This window comes from Haemaphysalis longicornis, unplaced genomic scaffold, assembly GCF_048455015.1.
Source record: "Haemaphysalis longicornis isolate Haplotype H1 unplaced genomic scaffold, Haemaphysalis longicornis Haplotype H1 scaffold_1, whole genome shotgun sequence".
NCBI classification, from domain to species: Eukaryota; Metazoa; Arthropoda; class Arachnida; order Ixodida; family Ixodidae; genus Haemaphysalis; species Haemaphysalis longicornis.
This window is the reverse complement of record NW_027526203.1, coordinates 468,775,429-468,796,124: the sequence shown is the minus strand read 5'-3', so window position 1 is coordinate 468,796,124 and position 20,696 is coordinate 468,775,429. Positions and strand designations below refer to the sequence as shown.

Below are 20,696 nucleotides of genomic sequence, written 5' to 3'. Positions count from 1 at the left end.
TTTTAAGAAAAAAACTGAGCAAACTACTTCAAGTTGCATGCTTAAGCACCAAATTTGTGGGCGTGGTCGATTTGACGTGATACAGGCTTAGGCTGTTAGAGCAGTTCGTCACGCAGAATAGCATATTAATATAGCTCATGAAACAAAGCTAGGCAGGAAACGTATCCTCGGGTCGCTAAAGTCTGGAGGTCAGTACTCTCTTTCATTGACGTTGCACTTGCACCCCTGCTTTCATTAAAAAAAATTAAAACGAGCTTGCCGTGATATTACCGCGAACCATGTATGGGTTTGTTTATTTATTGTTTGTTTTTATCGCCCGGTCACGCCTGGCTCTGTTATCTGTGTCCGCGAAGCGCGTCTTCCATTCTTTATTTTTATGCCGCACGGGCTATCTCATTCAGATAAGCAGACTGTTTCGCCCTAACGGCACTAGCCCAGAATAATCTTCTCTGATCTACAATGTTCTGTATTTCAATGGACGGTTCGAGAAACATTTGCGCCGAAATATAAAAGCGTGCAGAGCAGACGCCGCGGCATTCGATTCGACGACACTCGTCTGCACAAGTCACTCTGTTGACCGCTGCTTCGCCGCCTCTGTATTCTTTTGAGTTGTTAGGGGAGCACAAGTTCGCCATAATAAACTTGTTTTTCCTTCAAGACAACTGCGTCATCCTTGGCTTCGTGACAATATAAGTACGTAATCTGATCGTGCGCAAAACGCGCACACATGCGTTTTGAAAAACGGGTTTAATTCACTGCACAAGCGAGAGTGGCCGAACAATGACATGGCGTTAGAAAATCGATCAAAATATCGCACTCACGTCACAGCCGTCTTATATATAACTGCCGGGCGACAGCGTACCGTTTACGTCGCTTTTCGTCCCAAGAGAACGCCCTTGTGGGACGAAATTTTTGCGCAGCAACTGTACTGAGCGTTCAAATATGCCTCCTTTAAAAACAGCTGTGCCGCGCGCAGCGCTCCCTGGCGCCTCATAACGGAACAAAGTAAAAACATAAATGCGTGTAAACCTGTTAAACTAGCATTAGCAGCAACGGCAGTGCCCGTGAAAACACACAAACAGGAAAGGCTTTGTTATATCTAAACATTTTTATTAATTTCGCTTTAGCAGCATTTGAAAGTTATGAGATTGTCCCCGAAGGCGATGACGTACTTCCCGCGATCTTCGAGGGCGGGGCGGTTGGCTATTTGCACGTCATTTTGACGTCACGAACTTCCGACGCGCGTCGGAAGGGCGTCGGATAGCAGAATACGGCCCCAGGTGACCAGATGGCCTCGACTGGCACAGACCACAGTGAGCAGCAAGTGAGAACAAATCGTTTATTGACATCCGCAAGTTTACAGAGGCCAGGACATCATTTCATTTCGATCGCTGCAATTGTACGTCGCTTTCGTGACAACATTTTTTTTTGCCATAACAACTCGTTCACTTGCGCTAAGATTTCGAACGAAGGGCACAAATGAAGTATTGACGGCGACAACGGTTTCCTTTGCACCGTCTTTCTAGCGGAGTGCATAACACTCACCTTCTGTTGGAAGAATCGAATATTCTGGCCTCGACAGCTGCCTTCCGATGCGGAATTTCCCACATTTGTCATTCCACAAGCACTCAATTCCCGTGTTTTGCCAGTCCTCTCAACAACTGATGGACGCAAAAGCACATAACAGCAATAACAGTCACGAAACCGGTGCTCCGCGCACATTGAAACGGTCGGCCGTTGCAGCGGTTTCAATTTGAATTGGCGGCTTTGTGGTTGCGAATTCAGAAACGAGGTGGTGCACCAGTCGGCTGTTCGTAAAAAGTTGCGTACATTTTTGCTCAACGGATGTTTGATGCGGAACTTGTTAATAGTATTTTTAAATAACACATTGTAAGCGAACTGTGTGGGCTCTTTGAGTCACGGAATGAATGTTTTGTATTCTATACCAAAAGTAACATTTTGCCTGCGCCGTCTGGTGGGCTTGATGGTCGAAAACAGCGCTTTAGGTTGGTCACGTGGGGCGTCGATTTTTACGCCGCCTATAGGGAAGACAGGGAACGTCCAAGCTTGAGAGGCCTGCCAGCTATTGCCGGCGCGAGAAAGCGACTCCACTGCCGGGCCAGCTGGGGCTAATTTTCCAAATTTCTCCAGCGCCCCCTGTCGTGGGAGCAGACAATTCGAGCCAGGAGAACCGGATGCAGTTTTGACCCGTTCATCGGCTCTTCCGGTGAGCGGATCCGCTCAGTGAGCGAAAGAACCGAAGACCCGGGTCAAATGAGCCGTCGCTCTGCGCCATCTGTTATCGGCGCGGGAAAGCAACTGTACTGCCGGGCCGGCTGGGGCTAATTTTCCAAATTTCTCCAGCGCCCCCTGTCGTGGGAGCAGACAATTCGAGCCAGGAGAACCGGATGCAGTTTTGACCCGTTCATCGGCTCTTCCGGTGAGCGGATCCGCTCAGTTACTGAGCGAAAGAACCGAAGACCCGGGTCAAATGAGCCGTCGCTCTGCGCCATCTGTTATCGGCGCGGGAAAGCAACTGTACTGCCGGGCCGGCTGGGGCTAATTTTTCAAACTCCTCCAGCGCGCCTCCTGTCGTGGGAGCAGACAATTCGAGCCAGGAGAACCGGATGCAGTTTTGACCCGTTCATCGGCTCTTCCGGCTCTTTCCGCTCAGTTACTGAACCGAAGAACCGAAGAACGGCTCCCGCTCTTTTCGAGAGCCGCTCTTCGCGAAGCGGATCTTCTGAGGCGCCATTTGGGAACCGCGATGGCGGCGGCGGTGAATGACAGATCGGGAGGCCGCAATGGCAGCAGTGAACGAACTGCGTCTGTATTTTCAAAGTAATAGGAAAATAAACTCCTGTGACCATATAATTCACTAGAATCACTACAGTTACATTTGTGCGTGTAGCTGTTGTCCGAGTCAGGAACGAGCCGCATCTTCTTAACCGCTCAGTTCCGCGGCGATTATCGGCTCCCGGCGGTTCTTTGGCAGAGCGGCTCTCCTAAGAACCGACGTTCAGCGGCTGCTCGCTCGATTAGAGAATCGTGCTGAGCATGGCTCTGAAGGAGTCGTGTCGGCACGTTCCGGTAGAGTTATTAGAGGCGTATCGGCCGACCCAGCTGGGTCTTGTGTGCAACTTTCGCGTCATCTATTATCGCTGCCAGAAAGCGGACCCGTCGACCTCGCTTCGAATAAACTGAACAAAGTGTTGTTCACCACCACAATATTAAAATTAGTTTCTTGTATTATGTCCAGAATCATTTTTTCTGGCGTCACAGCTCACTAGTAGAGTACATATTTGTGAGGTTATAAAGTTGACAAAAAGTTGCATTTTCTTCTATATATATCGACCGAGAGTGATTCTGAAATACCGCTGACACATAAAAACCTTTGTAATGATGGTGAGGCCAATTCTTTTCAGCACAAATACAGCGGATGTTGTTACAAAATAAATGACTAAATAACAATTGATTAATAATTTAGATTATGGATGCTTAACACAGGTTACAAACCTAAATGAACCGCTGAACCGTTCAAATGAACCGGTTCACTTCAGTGAACTGAGCCGTTCTGAGCCGCTCACTGAAGTGAGCCGTTTTGCCCATCTCTACTCTGCAGCCTAGAATACCTTCATTCACGCATCCGCCGTACAGGGTAGAGACACGTAACGCTGGCGCCGCCATGTTCGGTTGCTCGCTCGCCGCCGAAGCAAGTCATTGTGTCAAAACCGCGCTAAAATTATCGCCGCAACGCGGTTTACTGAAGAAGTTTGAATCATATTGTCTGTTTCCCGTTGCTAGGTCTCGTGGGAAACGAAAAGAATAACGCGTTGAGCCCGTTGGCCCAATTGCGGCGGCACGGGACCGTTCAAAGGTTGTCTCCACCCTGTACAGCGGTGTTGGTTTGTTCCCGCGTTTCTTTACGTTCCGTAACCTAGATGGCGCCACCATACCGTGGCAAGCGTTTGGTTTGTTTTTGCCCGCATTTAAACCTGGCTTGTTTTTGTTCTGGGAGAAAATATTCGTTCCCTGAAACAGTGCTCGCTCGACAAATGGGGTCACGTAAGACACCGTTGCTTGCGTCAATCGGCCAGTGTCGTCTGAGACAACCCCAAGCCCCGTAGTGCTGTGCAGCTAAACCAAAGCATGCTGTGCGCAGTACGAACAGCAGAATGCATCAGTACTTCTATGTTTACATGTGCTTTCGTAACTTCCACTGTTTGTCCCATCATTCTTATTGCTTTGTAAAGAATGTGCCCTAAATTTAAGCGCAAATCGCTCGTTCGTCTAGTTTGTAAGCTCCACCTAATTTTCGTCTGCTTCTGCCAGCCTCCGCCAATCGCAGAGCTTAGCCCATGTGACATCACAGGTTCTGTTGCGGGAAATGAGCTGGTGGGTCGCATGACCATTCCCGTTTTTCCTAATTATGTAGCTTATTTGAGCGAAGTTTACGTTAAAAGTGGTGTCAGTATGATTCTAACGAGACAATCTTTTGAATGAACCAAACTTGTGTTTTCTCTTCATGGCTCCTTTAATTGGCTTTCAAAATATACCAAAATGTGTCACCCAAGCAGCAGAAATTGCCGAGCCCAAGAATGGCAAATCATCAGTGGCCAATGTGTCCGAGCTTGGCAATACCTCGGCCGCCTATTGGCTGATGTTTGGGAAAGGTGACAAGCCAACATTGACCAAGCTCTGGAAGGCCAATATTGGTCAACGCTTGGCAAAGTATGTTGCCATGATAATGCCTATGGGTGGACGCCATGCTATTTTCATGTATATTTTTGGCTTTGTGGCCAGTCCTTATGGCCAATACCTATTTTAAGAGTTGCCTCGCGGCTCGATTTCTGCTTTATACATGCCATTATACAGGGAATTTTTTAACGAGTGCACATAATTGTTTATTTAATGCACACTTGTTAAATAATTTCCTGTACAATGGCACGTTTAAAACAGAAATCGGACGGCGAGGCACAATTAATAAACAAACTGCATCAACTTCGCAAAGCAATTACGTGACTTGCCAAAAACAATTGAGCAACAGAACACACCAGGTCTCTCTGCTTACTTTTCTAATGCATACTGCCTCTTTTTTGCCAATAGTTTGGTTTGCAGTGCTTTAGCAAGTGAGGTAAAGCTTTTGAATGTTGTGATGTTTAAGGCACAGTGTACTGCTTTTCCATTGAATTGTTAACTGCACGTAGTTTTCCTGAGGCCGTGATTGTGCGCACTACTTTTCCTCGTTACCCGATATCAAATAAAATGTTAGCTCATACCTACAGCATTTCTATTACGCATGCGGGCAGCGAGCCGGCTGCATCTGTACTGAGCATCACCCAGCTCCTGTGACGAAGGAGAGATGGGGAAGAGGACGGACTAAGGAAGGCGTGCTGCAAAGAGGTGTGCAACAAGCCCACACCACGTGACTGCACCCACAGGAGACAAATGCTGCCCAAATGCAGAACTTCTACACGACCTCATCGTGCTGCAACATCTTTGGCAGGGAACAGGAAATGAAGCACCCCGACTCACACCCGACGGGAGCTTTGCTGCATCCCTCAGGCATTGCCATGCACAAATACGCCAGACTGCCCAGCCTTGCTGACAAAAATGCTGTGGAAGGCTGAAAAAATAGTGGAAGGATACAAAACGTACAAATTTTATTTTGCGCGTAAATACATAAAACTGCCTGCATCAAAACGTTGATGGATGGCAGTGGTAAAAAAATACCTGCCTCCATTCACAACGGAGGCAAAAGTTAGTATGCTTAAATAGGCGAGATGGAATGAATGTTCATGGTACAAAATGGCACCTTTGGTGAACTTTCATGGTAAAATGCGTAAAAAGTGGCCCCTTGAAAGCATGAAGAAATGCCACAATAACAAGCTGCTCGACTGTTTTCAAAGCCTTGTGCACAAGGTTAAGTTTAATAGGACAAATGTAAATCATATTTGTGAATGCATAGCATGCACGCTATAAATTCTAGCAATGCCACCCAAAGTTCTTCCAAACCAAAACTGTGCTCAAACAGCGTTTGTATTGGACTCAGCTAGTGTAGTTTTCCACAACCGGGACTTCATTGATTGCCAACTGTCATACTCCATTGCCCTAAAGGTTTCATATTTTTCTAATTCTCCATTAAATTTGAACAACCACGAACACAGCAGGCACCTGTAATATCTGGACAAGCAGGAATCACTTGAAGGGTTTTCCAAATGGAGAAATTTGATGTCCTCACTCCTCAAGGCAACAACAGGCAGCAAGATCCCAGAAAAAGCAAATTATGGAATATGAAATGGTCAGTTTTCATTGGAATGCAAAAACTTAAGTACAGAGCTTCTCAGAGAGGATGGTCATCAAGGCAGGAATACAGTTACTTAGTCTAATAAGCTTGATACAATATCAAGGTAATGCTGTTATATTCTTTATCTGGCATCAAACTAAATGTCCAGTCAATTTTTGAAAACATTTTGTGCCCTCCAGTTAAAAACTTCGAAGTAAGCTGAAGAAACCTTCATGGTCCCATGCAGTGTTAATGGGAGTATACTGCGCAAAGTTGTTCAAATTTAGGTTTAATACACTGATACTACCCCGGCTGAGACTCATCATAGTAGATCAATCACAGACAGATGAATTCAAACCCTATACACGAGAATGTTTGTTCATGGCCATGTCCCTTCTTTCGCTTCCATCAGGAAAACAGTTGCTGGGGCCACGTATCATGCCCGTGCCACTGTGCTCCGCAGCATGCTTAGGCACAGAGCCACCGCAGCGAGTTACAGTACCTATGCTCGGCATCACTGCAATGCCATGCCCTCGAAAGCCGACTGTGCTTTGACTCCGTACACAACACAAGGCATAGATTTTAAAATGAGAAATCTGTAAAAACTTGTCACCGCATACAGGCACTTGTGCTGCAGGATGATGCTGAGTCTGCCTACCATTCAGGCTCAACCGTGCAGCCGTGCAAAGCAATCCAACAAGGCACAGCTTCAGAACACGAGTACGTAGTTCCTTTAAGGTTAAAAGCGAGGGTTCCTCGTAGCACCGCCCCCTGATGTTTGTACAGTAGCACAGGGAACATTCCCTGCTGCTCTGGGCTTGTGTACATAAATAAAGTAGGTGGCCATGGAGAGACGTTCTGGGTTGTGCATACTCTGAACCAAACACACAAAAAACTGCCCGTTTCTTATTGTTGCGATAAAAACAAGTCGCCTGATTTAAACCAAGCTACATATGCACGGGAAAGGAACCACCAAGATGCAAAATGCCGCAAACAACACATCTAGAATGACATTTGTGCAGCTTGCTAGGCAACAGCCAACTGCTTCATGCTGCAGCACCCTTTCGCTCGGTGATGCTAACAACATAGAAGAAAGGTTTCAGCACAAAAGGGGAAGGCAGGAGGAACAGGTGTGTGAAGACGACAAAGGTGGTCTGATTGTTTATAATGGAACGTGAACCGTATTTGAGCACTCACAGATTTTGCCCACTGCGATTTTAAATATACATGGAAACCAAAAATAACCACCATAAATTCTCTGCTGCAGATAGTAACAGAACTACAGCCAAGAATGCTACATCTGCAAAATGCTCATGGAACGCCACCTCATTTTAAAAATTTCTCGGCCATAACGTCCTTGCCACATGGAAGACCGCGCATCACTTACCACAAAGCAAAGACACTGTGCACACAAAAAACAGTCGCAGAATGGGATGGCAGTAGAGCTCCCACCGAGATAGCAACGTATTTGTGCATATGGTAGAGGGGAAAGGCTGGCTTACTGATATCGGACGCAGCATTGTACAACATAACAGCCCAGTTATGCAAATAGATTGGCAAAGAAAAGAGGAGCAAAAAATTAAGCTTCTCCCCCTGAAAAAAGTTTAGGTCATTGCTCTTCCATTACACCTATGAATAACACTATAAGCTAGATTAATAAACGTTTTTGCGCACTAGAAAGACATATACCATTCTATGATTCAGACGTCTTCCCTTACATTTGTGCCATGACGTTTTTGACATTCGGTGTACTGTGCACCTGCATATTTCAGTCAAAATGTGAACGGGCGATGCCTTGAAAAAGGCAAACAGGTTTCATCAAGCTGCTAATAGCAGCAGCCTAACACTTATGATGGTATCAGCTACAGTTAAGCACTTGATCAGTAAAAGCAGCAGGGCTATACACCCCAGAAGGCTACTGTGGGAGCAACACTGGCATCCCAAACGAGAGGTGCCAGCCCTTTACTTTTGTTGAAACAGCCATGAATATGAGGAGCTCTTGTTTTCACGAGCTTGCCCGCTATCTTCCCTTCCAGCACGAGGCTGCGTACTGAAAGGTGTGTCAGCAGCTTTCAATGGTTTTCCCGGTTTGCAATGGAACCCCCTCCACATCAAGAAAGTTTGAATAGGTTACCAAGGGCATGCGACAGCTGCCAGTTCTGCCAAAACATTGCTGCTAGAAAGGATCCATGTCCCTGTATTTTGTCTGTGGCCAGTTTACCTTTCACATGTACATGCTGATACAAGTGGCCTGGTGTGTGCAGTAAAGGCTGCCAGGTTAGCAACATGCCCCACTTTCATTTGTTCGCTTCATGCATGCACAAGCACACGTATAGGGAAGTAGACAGCTTTGCCGTGCTCTAATAGCTCTGCAGCACATGAATCCTCATGACCATAACCTGCCTGAAGAAAAAGGTAACATGACTATGGGTGCTTTTCACCACAATCATATGCAACCCTCTGATACAGTTTGCCTTCATTACTGTTTCCAACACTGTGCAAATTGAGTGCATAAAATGAGGCTAATAAAACGAAAATACAATTTTCAGCTGGCATTGAGAACAGGTAGTAAACAGTAGTCCACAAATTTCCGGCATCTTGTCTGCTGTCAGTGCGAAGGCTGTAAAAAGCTGGTAGAGTTCCTACAGCCTTCTGCACTCGCAGCATTGCCACACTGTTTTGGTTTTCCCAACTGTACACTGAATGAAACTATTGGGCAGCCTTTCTCGGCATTCTGCATTTATACAACAAGAAAAACGTTTGGGTACTGAAAAATTTTTTGCTGGAATAAATGCAAGGTTGTGCACAAAGACAGCGACCTTGAAACTGTTTAAAACCATAAATGTGCTTCCAAACGACTGTTCAACCGAGTGAACATCTAAAAAAATACACCGCGTCAAAAATTGCATTATAGTAAAACAGAACTTCCGCAAATATGGTGCACACACCAACTTGTCACGACTACTGTGACCAGCAACAATCGGTCAGATACCGCAGAGGTGTCGTGACAAAGTTGAGTGAACAACAACAACAACAGAAAGGTTTCCTCCCACGAGATTCCCGAAAGCGTCACAATCCTGAGTAGCTGCTTGAACGGACGCCTTGTTCATTCAGTAGAGCATGATGACCCCCTCGGGGTTCTTGGGGGTGATGTGCTTGGGCTTCTTCCATCCCCAAGGCTGCAGGCTGGCCAGAAGCAGGATGGCCAGGTTGAGTGCGAAGAGCACCAGGGCCACCAGCAGGAAGTAGAAGCTGTAGCCCAGCGAGGCCCGCCCCTCCGAGGTCCACTTGTCCTTCTGCTCATCCGGGGTCAGCACGTTGTGGCTCAGCTTGAGGTAGAACTGCACCACCCACGCCACGATGGCCACCAGGCAGAACAGGCCTGCGTGCACGGGGAAAGTGGGGGCCCTTCCTTCCACCAATTTTCCCCGGCCTCTATCAACGTCCCCATGTCCAGGATCAACTCGCGTGGCCCACTGCATTTGGCTCCAGTGGGAACTCTCTGACTCAGTCAGCACTGGCCATGTTTTGATGGTGCATTCGCTTTCTATATGATTTACTTTAATGATATGTAGCAGATTTGACTGCCACTACAGATCAACCACTGGAACTCACCCTAGGTGGCCTCAGTGTGCTACCACATAGTGGATTCTATCACACGCATCGCACGCACATTGTAAGCTATAGGTGTAAGCAAGAAGTTCCCAACTCATTGTCTCGTTAGTGGCAAACCCCACACCAACATTGCATATGACTCAGCAGTTTCAAAATGATTAGGAAGCAACATTCAACACCAGGATGGAGTTGCCCCACTAGTTTGTGCACATGCAATAAAATTACACCATCAGATCAGAGGAAAACCCACAGAACATGTGCTAAGTGATTAATTTCGGCATAGCACGATTTATGCACCAGCAGTTGACAAGTCAGTTATTTTTACACAGGTCATTCCAGCCCATGTTAGAATAGTAAGACAAAATGGAGGCACACTTTCAGCATGAACCAAGCGAGTCACTCCTCGCAGAAAATGGAAGTGAATACCTCATAAGGTAAGCCCACACGGTAATTCTTACGGCTGCCTACCAGGGAAGGTGGCTACAACTCGAAACTGTGAAAACATTATACAGCTTAGGTTTAGAAAGGTGGGTGTACGGAAGAGACAGACAATACACAAACACAGAAGTGCAACTAATAACTGACTAGTCATTGGTGACTAGTATGTTGTGTGTGTGTATCATCCGCTTCCCTCTATTCCAATCTTTGTAAACCTAAGCAGCACAGTGTTTTTGCAGCAAAGACGTACCAACTAGCCCACAGGCAAGCACTCTTTGACTGTAACTCATAGGTCCTCCCACAACACTTGCAGCACTGAGTGCCTCACCACGATTTAGAGGACGCACTCAGCCCCACAAGTCGATTGAAGCCTTGCAAGCTGCCTGCTTGGGGTCGCATGACAACAGTGCCGGCAATGCCTCTGGTTATGGAGCCTTGGCAGCTCTGGGGCTTGTTCTCAGCCAGCAGGAGTAGCTGATTTGTTGCCGTACTCGAGCCCCAAAGCCGGTGCATACTGGGTGACACCCCACCCCATGAACAGGGGAAGTGGCTCAGGTGTGGCTGGCGGCACTTCGATGCGAGATGATGGCTCAACGAGGCCATGTTCACGAACGCGTCTGCAGTCTTGTTACTTTAACGAGCGGCTAAGATCACGGCACACGGCTCACAGTAATGCATCACACAGGGCTAAGCTACGCAGCTGGAAGCAGCTCATCCCTCTCGCGATGGCCGTTACGCGCATTGTGCGCACCAAAAACGAACTCAGGACCTCAAGCTGGCTGGCAAAACATTCGGGCCATAAAACAACAAGCTTCTTGTTGAATAAATACGGGCTTTGCGCGAAAAAACAACACACACACAGAGGATGGGACAAGCGCAAGTCCGCTTGTCCCGTCCTTTCTGTGTGTAGTTTTGTTTCGCGTTGTTTCGCGCAAAGCCCGTGTTTATTCAACAAGATGCACCGACTGGCCCACCAAGTTCTAAACAAACTTCTGTAACCGTGCTCCAATGACCGAACATGACTCTCGGAAGCTGACTTAATTCCTACGCTTGACAGCGGCAAGTTTTTCCTGGTAACGCAACACTGCCAGGGGTAAATCCGGAGGCGGCAAACAAACCACGTCACTAACCTCCGACTGTGTTCCACAGGTAGAGGCCGGTCCTTCCCGTAATGGTCTCCACGGGCGTCATCACAGAATTGATGATCGCAAAAATGCAACTCACAAGGCCGAACACAACGGCCAAGGAGATACCCAGCACGGTCACGAGCCACAGGCCGAAGATCATTAACGATGGATTTTTCTGGAGCTCTTCTTTAACTACGAAGCGAAAACGGGAAAACAAATGAAAATGGCATACTTTTCCAGACAGAATGCTAAACAAAACACTAGATCAATAATGCAGCAATGCGCCACAAGCACTACCGAAAGTTTAGTAACTAATACGTCTGGCACATGACAAATCGGGACTTCCAAACTTTTGAAAACAGAAAACGGCATGAGGAAATAGGCCTAAAACTGTGAAAATATACTCACCGCTAAAAGTTGAATGTCTAGGGCCAAGCCCATAATTCAGCGTTTTTTTCCCGTGGAAGAGGCCAAAAGACACTTCTCCTTTAAATTTTCCCTCATTTTCATCTTGCTGTGTCGAATCGTTGGTAACATAAACTAACATCACTGGCTTTGCCTCGATCCATTCCTGAGTAGCAAGCGAGACGGTAAGGAATGCTAAACAGCCGCAGCACACAAAAAAGGTGAGGAATGTAAACACCCGCTGCACCAGATCCATTACGTGTTGCTCAAATGTAACAGAACTGAACAGTTATAACCAGACCATCCTAAAGGTTGCGCACACTGCAAAACAAGTTAGCGATGCTTAACGAACTTCCATTTCAGCTACGCCAGCATCCACCACGGCCATTGCCATAAAAATCATAACCGGAAATAAGCCCATATAAACCTCTGCATGACGCACATCCGCAACTGCACAGGCGTGCCACCAGGGGGTTACAGGTCGCGCTAGAGGCATGTTTTTAGAATCATTCTGCTCATACTCCATGCTTTAGAATGCTTTTAGACTACGCATCGCATCATGACTTGCCTTTGCGCTACAAACAGAAAAAACGCCGTCGCCTCCTGTGTTCTTAAGCTACAGAGAAACTATACGGCCAGCGCAGGGGTCGCCTGCATGGTCTTCCACTAGCCATGAGATGGTGCCTCAAGCTTACCGGCTGCAGTAACAGTTCTCCACTATCTTTGAACGCTGCACTCTACAAAAAATCTTGTTTGCAAATAACAGGAATAAAAACCGCCATGCGATAGAGGAAAAAAGTAAAAAAAAAATGATGTAGGCTCCCACAACAGCGTTTTATATCAAAACTATAACAAAAGTTTAGCGCCGAGCTACCATTAAAGGGTGAGGTAAAGCTCTTGCGGGTACAGCTCGCCGTCGCCGAATTCCGAATCGCGACTAGACTTCGCATGAATCACGAGTTCACGCATTCCCGCAGCAGACGATGCTGGGTAATGCATCGATTCGCCACAGCTTAAAGCAGGAGTACTATCAATAAAACGATCAAAACCTGGGACTTGGGCGCCCGCACAGTTTACGGGCTCGTTCAATGGGTTACAGGAGTCCAGCTCATGGAGTTTCTCATGGTCCAGCTCCACGGGACGAATTTTCTGGCGTCATCCGCCTCCTTTACTTTTTGAAAAAATATAGGAGGCGCTGCAAGCACAAAATGCACCGCACAACTTCATATAATAATACAAGATGGCGTCGTCATCAAGTAGGACATTTCTGTTTTAAACGCTCTTACGTTTTCATATATATCCGTTTCTCCCGTTATTTACATTTAAATGTGGTCGTTATTTACGAGAAAGTGGCTTACAACCTTCTTTTTTAAATCTTTGTTTTTTTATGCTTAGTTACATAATGTGACGCGATAAGAAACGCTAGAAATTCACCACCGGCCTTTAGTTACCACAGGCGGATGAAATCCAAATTTTAAGTTCTCTTAGGCACTCACAGGATAGACGTTTAGGTCTAACTGCCTAAAGTGAGGCAACAATACCTTCGTCTTTGCGTTTCTGGGTTAGCAGCGTTCTAGTGTCGTCCGGAGAGAGCGCGCGGACCATCATCGCCTGAAACAATGCCTGGCGATCGACCGTTGTCAGTGCCCGATTCTATTCCAGAATATCGTCCAAAACATACTACAGATGTATGGTCTACACGAGAGCGATTGTGCCTGGCCTCGTCCGTGTTGAGGAGCGGAGACCAGAACTGGTACGGAACGGACTGACGGCGCGTCGTTAGCACGTGCTCCGAGCGTCACCAGCGGTACCTGTGATGCGTGCGCAAACGAGATGTGTGCTCTCATTTCTTGTAGGGTCTCCGTGAGCAGAGCAATACGGCCCTTCGGCGAGAATAATCGGCCGAGTGATTGGTTTTCGCAAAAGGTAAGCGTCTCTTACCCGCCGGTGTGCCGACGCCAGTATCGTTAATCGCTATCTTATTCTCCAGAACTGTGCCGCACAGTACAACGAACTTTTGGATAAAGTGGAATCACCAAAGTAAGTCACCGGAAGCTTCCATGCGCGTGCTTTTGCTTTGAGCGCGCTCGTTCTCAACGCAGACGCAAACGAGGAGAGCGCGGAGAGACCGACACTGCGGGGGCACTCATCTACCGGCGACTCACTGGGGAGCGCATCGACGAGTTGAAGAGGCTCATCCACGAGGGCCAGCAGAAGCACAAGTACGCACTTTAGTTTCGAGATTGGGCTTGTTGCTAGCGATGATTGAACGGACGGCTTTGACAAAAATAGGCTGCTTGTTGGCGGTTATGGTTTTGACGAAAAGCAATGTGTGCTCTTAAACACACATCGTTTCTCATAGCCATAAGCGGGCTTGTTAGCGATGATTGGCGAAATGGTTTTCGACGAGAAGCAATCTGCGCTCTTTAACGCACATTGTTTCTTATAGCCATAAGTGGGCTGCTTGTTAGCGGAGATTGGCTGGATGGTTTTGACGAGAAGCAACGTGTGCACTTTAACACACATTGTTTCTCATGACCATAAGCGGGCTTGTTGTTAGCGCCGATTTACTAGATCGCTTTGACGATAAACATTGTTTCTTACAGCTATAGTTTGAGCACTATAACATTTCACCTGCCGCGGTGGCTAAGGCGTTGCGCTGCTGAGCACGAGGTTGCGGGTTCGATACCCGACCGTAGCGGCCGCTTTTCTGATGGAGGCGAAAAGCAAAAACGCCCGTGTGTGTGAAATTTCGGCGCACGATAAAGATCCTCAGGTGGTCAAAATTAATCCGGAGACCTCCACTACGGCGCGCCTCATCGGCTGCGTTGCGTTGGCGCGTTAAACCCTACAGTCAATCAAATCACTGTAACATTTCACCATGCTGGCACGCCCAGTGAAATGTTCGTTACGGCAGTAATATGTTGCCCAGCTTTGTTTTGTGGTTTGGAATTTGTGCTCGCTCTTCACCGCTGTCAGTTACAAAGACTACGTCCTTTGAAGGCCGTGTTACCTTACTGCATGTTTCTGTTTTTGTTTTAAACATGTCTGAAAATTGCCCTTTCTTTGAATTTCGTTATATAATTCTGTAAGTTAGACATGTAGACATGGTTTGTTCTTTTGATACTTGTGACGGCGATATAGTAAACCTCAGTTTAATGAAATTTGTGATGTTACGATTTTTTTTGTTTACCACTTTGAACAAAATTTACGATGTAGCAATGTTGCCACCTCAAAGCATGACTATGTAGTGCAGTGAAACCCCATTATAGTAAACCAGCCAGGACTGAGCCAAATGTTCCTTTTTGCTGTAGGGAAGGGAAGCTCAAGTTTTCTGAGAGGTTGCAGCGACGATTTTCTTGCGAAGCAGCAGCTGTGGCTTATTCCAGGCGTATGAGGGGTGCCCTCTGCGCTTGGTACGTTCTAAATTGCTTGGCATTGTTCGCATTTGGGAGTTGGGGAGGCGGGTGTGGCGGAGGGTGTGGGGTCTCGGCAGGGACCAGCGCATGCGATTTTTAGAAGCATCCGGTCGGGCCGGTGGGTGTCTGCTTCGATTAGGGAGCGCTGGAAACCCGTTCAGCGGACACTCTCCGCAGTCATTTCGTGACGTCTAAGGGGTAAAACCGAAAGCAATGGCTAATCCTCCATGTTGTTAGGTAGGGGACTTTTGCTGATAATGCGCAGGCAGGATTACTCACAAGAGGCAACAAGGGATGCAGAGGTGGAAGAGCAGTGGTGCAAAAGGTGTGGGTGGTGCAAACCATGCAAAAGGTGTGGTGCAAAAGGTGTGGTCGGTGCAAACCATGCAGGCAGTCATGGGCACGTTACCAGAAAAAAGTAGCTTGTTACAGTTACAGCTACTGTGAAAAAGCAACATCGTTACTTTTCCGTAACTGTCACATACCAAATGTCAGAGTTTATTTAATAGTTGTATGTTATACGTTGTAACGTTGTACGAGGGCATGCGGGTAGGCAAAATTTCACGTCGTAAAACCCTAAACAGGGAACCTGAAAACGAGCACGCTCAAGTTCGAATTGTTCATGCCTCATTCTGTTGCGCCAACTTTTGTGTCGACGCACCCTCGGTGTTGGTAAATTTATTTTAAAAGCTCATTGTAACTTAGGATGAGTTGTTTGTACAAGTTGCTAACCGAGAGCACACCATTTTTCGGAGGTCTTACTGCCAGTTTCTTTAGTTTTTCTTGTTTCCGCTCGACTCAAGACGTCGATTGATTTAAGAATTCACTTCAAATACCGACCTCCAACTTTGGTTTTCTGCAGGGGGAAGATAATCATCCTAGGTCCTCTCCTAACCTCCAAGGGGAGCTGTGTTGTGGGAAGTAAAAAGGGGAAGATATGAGAAAAAGAAAATCTGGAAAAATGGAAAGCACGACTGTACGTCGGCCTTTAACGTGTGTTGCTATGTGATATTTGTTTTATAAACGAGGGAGAAACTAACAATATTTCCTGTTACAGTTACTAAGTAAAAAAGTAACAATGTTCAGTTACAAGTTCTTCCAGCTTATACTCATGCCACACGTACACGAAAAATGACATTAAGTGCTTAATGCCTTAAGCGTTAATGCCATTAATTCGCTGATACTCACAAAAATCTAATGTCATTCGCTCTAATGTCATTTTTGGTTTATGGAGTTCCGCACAACTCATTTTCCTTCACAAATGCCTTAAATATGCCTACTCTCGAACGCGATGAGCACCAAATGAAACCAACGAAACTCTTAGCACCAGAGTATTGACACGGAAATGTAGCCAAACTTCGAAATAATACCCCGCTCAAACGTGCCAATTTAAGTGCACTTAGGCCGAGTGCACTCGGGCTCCCCGAATGACACTTTGGCTGCACGCTGCCAGTTGATGAAATAAAGTGCCCTTGGCCGTGATGTCAGTGATGATAGCCGGTGTAAATATTACGAAAAATTACTTGAAATTTCCCCTCTTTATCTCGTGAGAAACAATGTAAACATTGCGTTGTGTTTGCATTGTTCAAAATCACAATCGCCGCCTCGCACAACTACACAAAAAACAGAGTTGGGTTGGCGACTGAACACAGGCGCTGATATCTTCACTGTTGTTTACTTCCACAAATTTACCACAATTTACTCTCACAAATTTACCACTTCCGCTTCCACAAATATTCCACAAAATTACTTGAAATTTCACCTCTTTGTCGCGTGAGAAACAATGTAAACACCTTATTGTGTTTAAATTGTTCCAACACTGAAATTGGTGTGTCTCACAAGTCCACAAAAAACGCTGTTGGGACTGCGACTGAAGACCGCAGCAGTCTGCTGGTTCTCGAGAGAAAGCAACGTTCCATGTGCTTGTATTTTAAAATTTAAAACTTGAATAACTTTCTTATTTTCGCACCGATCCGGATAATTTTATTGCACCTGTATCTGAACGACTCGAAGAACAGATGCAGGGCCCGAAAAGTACCTATAAACAAAGCATTGCAGGGGTCCTTTAACTGTACCTGAGTACAGAATCAATCACGTTCCCGTCACATTTCTTGCAAGCCTCAGTGTTCCTGGAGTCCATGAAATCCGGATGTCCGAAGTGCGAATGCGTGAAGGAAGTAACAAACAAGAGAAAAGATGCTGTGACAAATTGAACATCTGTCATCTTCACCCACCGCGGTGGCTCAGTGGCTAAGGCGTTGTGCTGCTGAGCACGAGGACGCGGGTTCGATTCCTGGCCACGGCGGCTGCTTTTCTGATGGAAGCAAAAAACAAAAATGCCCATGTGTACAAGATTTCGGCGCACGTGAGAGATCTCCAGGTGGTCAAAATTAATCCAGAGCCCTCCACTACGGCGCGCCTCATCGCCTGCGTTGCGTCGGCGCGTTATACTGTGCAATCAATCAACATCTGTTGTCTTGCTGACGAAAAGATGGCAGCCGACAACCGGCCAACAATGCGTTTCATCCTGTGAAATTGCCGGGGCAGTGGCTTGCTGAGCGGCATGTAGCAGACAAGACAAGCACAGGCAAAAATTAATTCAGTAGCTACTCTACGTTTAATCCGAACTTGCTGGACACATACTAATGCATATGATATCACAATTCGAAAGAAAATTTTACCTGGTCTTCATCTGAGCATGAGGAATGCAGCACACGCTGTGGGGATAATAATGTGGACTGCTGTCATTATGCGCACACGCATAGTTTGCAATCCCCACTCCCAGAGAGGCAAGAAGTAACTTCTCCGGAGTTGACCAGTGTGCGATGGTCAGTGTGCCACGTGGGGTGTGACATAGCCAGGGTTCGCACAGGTCCTTGAAAACCTTGAAAACCCTTGAATTTAGAAGTGTCAATTTCAAGGCCTGGAAAGTCCTGGAATTTTTGCATGGTCCTTGAAAACCCTTGATTTTTCCGGAGAGAATCAATGGCCCTGTCTTTTCACAAGAATTTAAAATGCTTGTCATGAATTTTAGGGGTGAACAAATGTAAAGAAACTTTGTAACAATCAAGTTTCAGTGTATTGCGTGAAATTACAAGTTTGGTGGATTTTCATTATTACAAGGCAACATTGGGAGCTGGCACTTGTCAATCCAATCTATATCACGATACAATCCAGTAAAAGCCAGCTTCTGTTCTCTATCTTGCATCTAGTCTGTGGGCGCTTGCTCATTGCATCATTACTGTGCCTCATACGCTCCATCTACGTTTGCTTTTACGTGCAAATGGTGGACGTGTACATAGTTCATCCTGCCTTGAAGCAACACTTGCTCGATTTAATTTCAGCTGATACTCTTGCTGACAAAGCAGGAGATGCAGGCAACATTAACTAAGTTTTGAAATCCAACAGCCTCAGAAAAACACAAAGAAAAACCTGTAAATACCAGACATGAAATAAAAAAACAAAACTGGGGGAGCATTTACGAACCCGTTAGCACCTATCTAGATGTGAACTAATTTGCTTAGGTATTGTGCAATAAAAAACTTTTGCATTGTGTTGGAAACGTTTAAATAATTCCAGATAAAATATTACATGGGGACCTTGAAAATGTGTTTTCTGGTCCTTGAAAGTCCTTGAAAACCCTTGAATTTTTGCTTTTGAAGCCTGTACGAACCCTGATAGCGTATTTACACGATTGTAGGTTGACCCTTTTTTTTAAGTTTGACAATCCAATGTTAGGGGGTCGACTCAGAATCGAAATCGAACTTTGTGCCGCTTGTAACAGCGAGAGAAATGAGAAATGAGGGGTGCTACGAGCTGGGGAAAGTGTAACCCCCTCGTTTCTATGGTTATGGTCGAAGCGTAGCGTTTACCATGGCATACATTCTGGCGTCAATAAAGGCAATGCCGACTTTGAAAGTTGGTGTTCCTGATCTGTGCCCTTTGTCCACTCTACCTACAGCGGCTAACCTTCCACCAGCGCATTCGGAAGTGTACTGAACGTGATATGATTGGGCCTACGTCAGCGCCGTGCATTGATTCGAGGGGTTCGGTAATACTCATTTTGTTTATTAGAGACGAACAAAATGCTTCTTGAATGTGATTAACATACTCACGAATCACTCAGATATGCAGCAGATTTTTGTCTTGTATCTTGCACACACTTGCTTCTCTATTGTCTGCTTCATCTGCACCTGTCATTATATACCACTTAGGCCGCACCATGATGCAGGGTGGCGGTGGGAAGGCCTTTTGCCACCGTTGCTACAATGCCATTGCCAGTGACCTCCTGAAAGCATGAAAAAGCCTCATGACTTCTGCCACATTTCCCCAATGTGCCGATAATAAGCAGGGCTTCCCCTCAACTTTCTTTCCTCCATGGCACCCACATATTCTTGGGCCTAGTTTTTAGCTCCTTCATCAAAGCCACTCTTGGAAGTCCGACTAAAAATTGATATATAGCAGCGTAGCATGTAGACCTCAATGGGGCAGTTGAAGGCCCAAAATGTGGGCAATCGAGAGCCCTTCCTGTAGGCAATGTACTGAAATGGAAGCCGGGTGCAAATGTGCTTGCTATAGACCTACTTCACTTTGCAACATGACAAAAATACGATGGGAGCCACTGAAGTTTAAATAAAAAAAAATGCCTAAAAATGAAACACAAGCATCATCACAAAAATACAACTTAAAGGCCAACTGCACTCAAAATTTTGACCCCTTGAAAACCCTATTTCTGTATACTACAAAATATGGCAGCTAAAATACGCGCGTGCACAGCGCGAATGACCAGCAAAAATCTGCGATTTTGAAACCAAAATTGAGAAGAACACGGCCATTATGGCATGGCTGAAGTGACATTGCAGCCGGCGGCCAGGAGCAGCTGGCCAGCGAGAGCAAACCTGCATGCAACAGCTTTGCACGGGCGACAGCTCTCGGGGAAGCACACCCAACAGCATCCAACCGGTTCTCCTGGCTATTCGGAGGACAAAGCCAGCCAATTTTGGCTGGCCAGCATGTCATTTCCGCTTCATGGCTGTTTGTGCGACCCGCTGGCAGTCGCAGCGTCGTCTGCGACTGAGCTATTTTAAACATTTTTAACTGATTAACAATGCATTTCATGGGGCTACCAGTCATGTCCAAGTTGGTTTGGTGGTAAGTGCTGTATGTTAAAAATGAATTTAGCCAAGGCGAAATTTGAGTGCATTGGCCTTTATGTGACAGACAGTAATATAACAGACCAGGGCGTGCTCCTTGCAGTAGCTGTTGAGGAACTGGGCCCCGGGCCATGGCACCGCTCAGAACGCTATTTATTCCACTTCTTCCTCCACTAGTTGATGATGGTGATAATGTCCTATACAAGCTCGTCTTCGTCTTTCCTTAAAGGGACACTGAAGTGAATTTGTCAAG

At 46.3% G+C, this 20,696-nt stretch overlaps 2 protein-coding genes across 6 annotated transcripts in view; one reads left to right on the top strand and one right to left on the bottom strand.

Annotated features, from left to right (window-relative positions):
* Window positions 1-5,646: 5,646 nt before the first annotated feature.
* On the bottom strand, window positions 5,647-12,281 carry LOC144156229 (clarin-3). The gene is made up of 3 exons (XM_077688134.1): window positions 11,875-12,281; window positions 11,470-11,658; window positions 5,647-9,668 (listed from the first exon to the last, which is right to left on the bottom strand). Exons 1-3 carry the CDS (start codon window positions 12,125-12,127, stop codon window positions 9,397-9,399), a joined length of 714 nt encoding a protein of 237 aa, XP_077544260.1. The 5' UTR covers window positions 12,128-12,281; the 3' UTR covers window positions 5,647-9,396.
* Window positions 12,282-13,065: 784 nt separating this feature from the next.
* Window positions 13,066-20,696, top strand: part of LOC144156227 (bromodomain-containing protein 8-like) — a 97,340-nt gene continuing 89,709 nt past the window's right edge. For 4 of the 5 annotated variants that reach the window (XM_077688133.1, XM_077688130.1, XM_077688129.1 and 1 more), the window contains exons 1-4: window positions 13,134-13,624; window positions 13,728-13,797; window positions 13,862-13,911; window positions 13,974-14,093. In XM_077688133.1, the coding sequence (XP_077544259.1) occupies window positions 13,491-13,624; window positions 13,728-13,797; window positions 13,862-13,911; window positions 13,974-14,093 (374 nt within the window). In that variant the 5' untranslated portion in view covers window positions 13,134-13,490. The other variant, XM_077688131.1, reaches the window with a different exon arrangement.

What these genes read in the sequence shown, in the direction of transcription:
- LOC144156229 (XM_077688134.1), bottom strand. Translation starts at nt 12,127, where the DNA reads ATGGATCTGGTGCAGCGGGTGTTTACATTCCTCACCTTTTTTGTGTGC. An exon ending in TAGACATTCAACTTTTAGCG is followed by an intron (nt 11,659 to 11,874) that starts GTGAGTATATTT and finishes TTCGCTTCGTAG; the next exon opens with TTAAAGAAGAGCTCCAGAAA. An exon ending in CCTGTGGAACACAGTCGGAG is followed by an intron (nt 9,669 to 11,469) that starts GTTAGTGACGTG and finishes CCGTGCACGCAG; the next exon opens with GCCTGTTCTGCCTGGTGGCC.